Genomic DNA, 6,000 nt, shown 5'->3' on the forward strand with positions numbered 1-6,000 from the left:
AGAAAGGCTCTTCGTGAAGTCAAGGCTCTGTCAGTACCGAAAGACCCTTAAAGGTTAGCCATCTAAGTTCGACCTTCTGAAAGTAGTGATAGGAAAACTCCTTATACTTTAGTGTTGGTCCAAGTAGCAAAAAGTGAAAACCTAGATAAACGTCTAATATATTTCCTATTCTTAAATCTTTTTGCCAACTTGGGAAACAATGACGTTCATCTCCAACGTTGTTGTGCTGTTTCCCTTCTCTCCGCGCCTCTTCTCTTCTCCCCCTCTCCCAGCCCGCCCTCCCCCAGCCAGCCCCTCCATCTCTCTCTGGCCCCCTTCTCCTCTCGGCCCCTTCCCCTCCCCTCCATCGCTCACTCTAAGACAGACCTTTTCCAGACCCCCTCTCACTCTGCCTCTCCGTTTCCCGGTTTGCAGTCTTATTGAAAGAGGATTTGGTTTAATCTGACTTTCATCTTCCCAGGACCCACGGCAGGGCTGAAACATTGCACAACCCCAGGGGAGCGGCTTCTGTTCCTGGGAGCCCCAATCCAGGGTGTTTAACAAAGCAAAGACTCAGGTGTGACACCCCCCGCCTGGGTGGACAAGGGTTTCAGGCCTTCTCTGGTCTCTAATGGCTACAGAGATTTAAATATGTCTGCTTCTATTTCTTTTTTTAATGGAGAAAGTGCCACGTGAAAGAAACAGAAATTGGATATTGGATTTCACAAATCCTTTTCCTCCTTTGCCCTTCTGACCCTGATAAGCCACTTAAACTCCTAATGTCCTTCCATTTTTGTAATACTCTTTTATAAAGTATACTGCCCTGGGGATGCAGCTCAGCTCCTGGACTTATTTTTCACATCCCAGGGAGGGCTAGGATGTCTTTGGCTCAGCAGTAAAGGGATAGCTTTGACGGGAAAAACTTTAATTTTCTCCCTTCAGCCACAGATGCTGTAGAAAACATGGTGAGCACAGGTGCCAAAAATTACTAACATAAATGTGTGCATTTAAGTATGTATTTTATATATAATTATAATGTATCTTAAATATATATGATAGCAGAGTTCAAGTAATTAGCTGATCTTGGATTGAGCCTAAAACCCTGAGGAGAAACTTGTTTATTGGAGGAATAGTAATAGTAAACTTGATGCACCAGACACCGTCATGTGGAAGCAGATTTCATTATTGAGGAAGAGCTCAGACGAAAGACCCAAACCCATCGCCATTGCACGCCGCTCCACTCAAGTCAGTCAGCGGGTACGTTCACACATGGAATACTATACAGCAGTGATCATGATCCAACAGGGTGCATGAATCTCCCAAGTGTTGTGTTAAGCAGTGAATACCAGATACAAAAGAGTATATCCTGTGTGATTCCATTAATATGAAGTTCAAAAACTGGCACAACTCATCCCTAGTGGGAGAAGTCAAGATAGTGGTTACCCTTGAGGGGAAGGTTGTGAGGGAGTGTGAGGCAGGCTGCCTGGGTGCTAGAGACATTGTGTTATTTTTATCTAGATGTTGATCACACACGTATGTTCACTTTTTGAAAATTCATTAAGCTGTACACTTATGATGTGTGCTGTTTTCTCTGTGTATGCTTCAATTTTGTAAAAATTAACTCATCAAAATCAATCATCACAGTTTCATCTAAGCATTTTGTCACAAGCTTGGCAGTGTGCCAAGAGTGAGATGCTGTCTGTGACCTCAAGAACTTTCTGGAATTTTAGTTCTGTCTTCTGTCCCCAGCCCTAGCCCTAGTCCTTTGGTTTTGTCATTCATGAGGAAGAATGTGCCCAGCCCACTTCCAGCCCGTGGCTCTGGACGCAGCCGCTGTGTTCGTGCCTCCCCTCGTATGCTGTAGAGCACTTGAGTTCACTGCGAAGAACACTTCCTCCTCAAAGCGTTTCTTTGCACCAAGGAAGCAGTCTGTGTAAAGAAAGCTGAAGCTGCCCAATTCTGCTAAGCAGAGATTTGTTTTGCAAAGAAAAACTCTTCTGTAATGTTTATAATTAGTCAAATCAGATCTATCTTGAGTTTTCATCAAGACATGCTAATGAGTTCATTTAAAGAAAAAGGCATTACCTGCAGCTAATATACTGTTCTCTTTTTATGGTGGTGCTCTGGCAGGGAAGACGTCTCAAAGACTTTCTCTTTTTCTTTTATTTATATTTTTAACTTTCACTTCTCTCTTCATTATACCCTTCAGGCTTTGTTGGCCCTTTAAAGGGCTTCTGCTTTGTGAACTAATTATGACAAATGCTGATACAACATCTGTTCCTCCTATTTAAATACCTTCTCTTCTGTCAGAATCCATCTTGAAGGCAGGTGTGTCGTGAGCATTAGTCTGCAGGTTGATGCAGCCTGTGGGAGACCTGAAGCAGGAGCTGCCAAGGCTGCTGAGGTGACGTCTGCGCAGCCGGCCCAGCTCTGTCCACGCTTTACGCTGTGAAGGGTGGCAGCTGCATGCCCAAGTGGATGAGCTCCTTGTCTTCCCCACTCTAAATCGTTTCACACTTGATCTTCCAAAAACAATTAGTTGTGCACCTGAGTTTCACTGGGAGCCGTGGCTGGTCAGGTGTGGTCCACAATATTGACTAGTAACCATGTCTGATGGAATGCAGGTCCCTCTAAAGGTGATACTCAGCTTCCCTTCCCCCAGAAAAGTGGCAGTTAGCTTCCCCTTTGCCGCTCTGATGCAAGGAAGCCCTGGGCCAAGATCTTCGTTTTTCAGCAGTTGGTTTTGGCGCCTTCTTACTTCAACCTGATTTCCGTTTCAAGATCTTTTCATAAGAGATTGCCATGAGGCCAGTAAGTTAGGAATACTGAACAGGGGAAACAGAGTCTGAATTAAAAACACTTGTTTTCAAGTCTCCTCTCTTGATTACTGGTGTTGCTCACATTTCCTGCAAGTTTCCTCACCTGAAAATGGGTATGACAGTAATAAAAAGAGGTAATTCTACGCAGAGTATGATGATAACATAAAATCAGGTGACTTGGGAAACTTTTGGGGGCAGTGCAGATGTTTGTTATCTTGCTTTGCTGATGGTTTCACAGGTGTATCCATGTGTTAAGCCTCATAAGATTGTACATTTGAAGAATATGCAGTTATTAGGCATCAGTTGTATTGTCATAAAGCATAAAAAATTAGATTTTTAGAAACTATAATTTACTGTACAAATGTTAATTATTAATAATCCTTGTTACTATTTTTAAGAAACCTGACAAATTTTCCTTGAGCTGAGTGTCCTCTTTCAGAGGTAAATTTCAGGTTGGCAATTCATAGACGTAGGTGAAGTCTCCTTCCTTTAGGGCAAGGTTTCTCCTCTGTGGCGCTGTTGACATCTGGAGCCAAGTCATTCTTTGTCATCGGGGTTGTCCTGTGCACTGTAGGATGTAAGCCACATCTCTGGCTTCCACTCACTAGATGTACCTTCCCCCCGAGAGTGACAATCAAAAATGTCTCCAGACATTTCTGAATATATTCTATGGGGCAAGTCACCCCTGGTTAGGAGGCACTGCTCTAGGCCTAGGCCATGTTTCTTAGACAATTTTTTTTGTTACTCGGGGTCCAAAATTATTATATTTAATTTCTAAGTTTGTGACAGGATCATTTATATTTTTTAAACAAGCTGAAATGGTAATAGTGAGTTAGGCTTAAAACCGCCCCCATGCACCCCATTTTCTGGTATAGATGAGATTGGCCTGACCTGAAATATATTAACTATTCTTGTGTGTCCTCTTTTCCCTTAATACATCCTGCCAGCAGCCATGCCTGATCTCATCTCCAGCATCTCTGACCCTAGTCCCAGACATGCTTTGCTTCTTGAGTGCCGGAAAAGGCCAAGGATGCAGTGACAGACACGTGCAGCGGAGGCGGGGGAGGCGTTGGGTGGCGGCGGCGGGGAGAGGGGGTCCTGAGCAAGTGCTCTTAGTAAGAATTTCTTTTCATTGATGATTATAGGATTTGCAAAATGATCTGTAAATGTTGGTACTCAGCACTGCTGCTCTTGTCCAGCCTCTTCCTTTTCCTTTAGTTTATAAGAAGGATCCAAAGCAGATAGTGACTGTGCCAGTCCACAGCACGTTCAGCACTATACAGGTGGCTAGCCTTTATATCCCCCTTTTAATCATCTTTCTATTTAATAAGTTAGAGGAAAAATAACTTAAAAAAAAATAGGATATTAACTAGTGACACTGATGCTGAAAAGCAGACCCCCTGTGCCCGGCATTGGCGTTTCTCTGGACGTTGTCTGCACATAGGCCCGAGGCCATGTTGCCATGAATCAGAGCTCTGAGCCAAAGAGATGTCACCTGTGTGTGTCATGGATATCGTGGCTGTCTGTCCTAAGCTGGTCTGGTGATAGCAGAGGAGTTGAGGAGACTCCCTGTGTGCCATTTCTAATGACAGTCACAGCAGTTCCAGGGGCACGGGAAGTTGTTTCTGGACATCTCTTCTCCTTGACTCCACCCAGTAGTGTCTTGACCATGTTTTTAACTCTTGTCTCTCCCCCAGAAATACCTCAGGGACTTTTTCAGTGTGATGCTCCAGTCTGCCACGTCTCCCCTTCACATCAGCAAAGTGGGGCTGACTCTTTCGAAACACACCATTTGTGAGTTCTCGCCATTCTTCAAGAAAGGAGTCTTTGACTACAGCAGCCACGGGACCGGGTAGAGCTGGGAGTGACGGAGGAACCACCAACGCAGTGCCTTCTCATCGTCGAAGCAGGCCCCCTGTGCAGGGAGCCTCCACACGAGGTCCGGGCCGGCCTCCACGTGGTGCCGGCAGATGCCCGTGGCTGGCCCAGCCCCCTCACGAGTTCATACCTAGTGCTTGGGTTTGGGCCTGGGATGCTTTGCTTGCAGATAGTGACCCTCACGGGCAGCTGTTGCTGTTCCGTTGCGGTTGAATGTGGCCTTTTCTCCACAGGGCTTCCTTCTCATTGCACAGTGGAGTCCATCCTCTGTGGAAAGGTGGATGTGGCTTGACTATCTTGGGCTCCTCGAGCCAGGTCAACCTGGAACCTCCCAAAGTGGGTGGCTTAGCAGACCTCCCTTTGGTGACTTTCATCTGGTTTCCTCTTTCACCAAAATATACTCTTATTTTTTATATTCCTTCCACCTGGCTGGCTATATCCCAAGAAAAGCATTTTAAATTATTTCATTGGATTTTTTCTTTTCCCCCTTGTTTGAGTCAGAACTTTTGTATAAGACCTAAATACTGATGTTTACACAGAATTTCATATTCTGCAAAAGGGATTTTCAGTCCAATTGTGACTGGAGTCTTCTGTGCTTGACACATTGGATGTAGGTGACATCACTTAAAACTTCTATAAATCGATACAAATAAGATGCTTGTTTAATCTTGAAATTCAAGAAAATTTCCCCAGATGTAAATGGCTGCTGTGCATTCTCCAGCTTTCCCTGCTAAGCACAAAATGAGCGCATAGCTGAATGCATATTTTTAAACATTATTTCGTTCACATTCTGGTTACAGAATCTACTGAATCTTTAGCTGAAACACTAGAACTTACAGTGGTTTATTAATGATCCCTTAAATCACTCAGGACTTACTGTAGCACCGCACATCTATGTGCAGTAAAATGGCTTTCCTTCACTAAAGAAAACTGTGAGTAGAAAAAATATATATGGGGTATACATTGAAATGCATATAATTCTACCTACAGATTATACATGTACACAGCCCTGTACAATTGTATCGAAATATATAATCATTCACACCAAATTTATTAAAGGTATTTGCTTTTTCAAAATTTAAGTTGAGCTGCTATCAGTATTAAATGAAGTTATGGAATCTACTCTGTAGTTCAGTTGATTTTAAGCTTTCAACGTGCTCATTCTTACTGGTCTGTTTAAAAATTTATCTAATGTGCTTGGAAAGATACACAATGTATAATTTAGCATTTGTGTTGCAGAAGACACAGTCATAGTAGTGATTGAAGTCACAAGTGAATGGCTAACAAAACATGTTTGCCTTCAGGCTTCTAGAATATGCCTGCA

The 6,000-nt window shown here is 43.5% G+C and overlaps 1 protein-coding gene across 5 annotated transcripts in view; it reads left to right on the forward strand.

The window, feature by feature from the left end:
• Positions 1–5,798, forward strand: part of KIF16B (kinesin family member 16B) — a 282,927-nt gene extending 277,129 nt beyond the window's left edge. For 4 of the 5 annotated variants that reach the window (XM_046678460.1, XM_046678462.1, XM_046678463.1 and 1 more), the window contains one exon: positions 4,496–5,798. In XM_046678460.1, coding sequence (XP_046534416.1) covers positions 4,496–4,654 — 159 coding nt within the window. In that variant the 3' untranslated portion in view covers positions 4,655–5,798. The remainder of the gene's footprint in view (positions 1–4,495) is intronic. The other variant, XM_046678464.1, reaches the window with a different exon arrangement.
• Positions 5,799–6,000: the final 202 nt, after the last annotated feature.

This window comes from Equus quagga, chromosome 12 (genome assembly GCF_021613505.1).
Source record: "Equus quagga isolate Etosha38 chromosome 12, UCLA_HA_Equagga_1.0, whole genome shotgun sequence".
NCBI classification, from domain to species: Eukaryota; Metazoa; Chordata; class Mammalia; order Perissodactyla; family Equidae; genus Equus; species Equus quagga.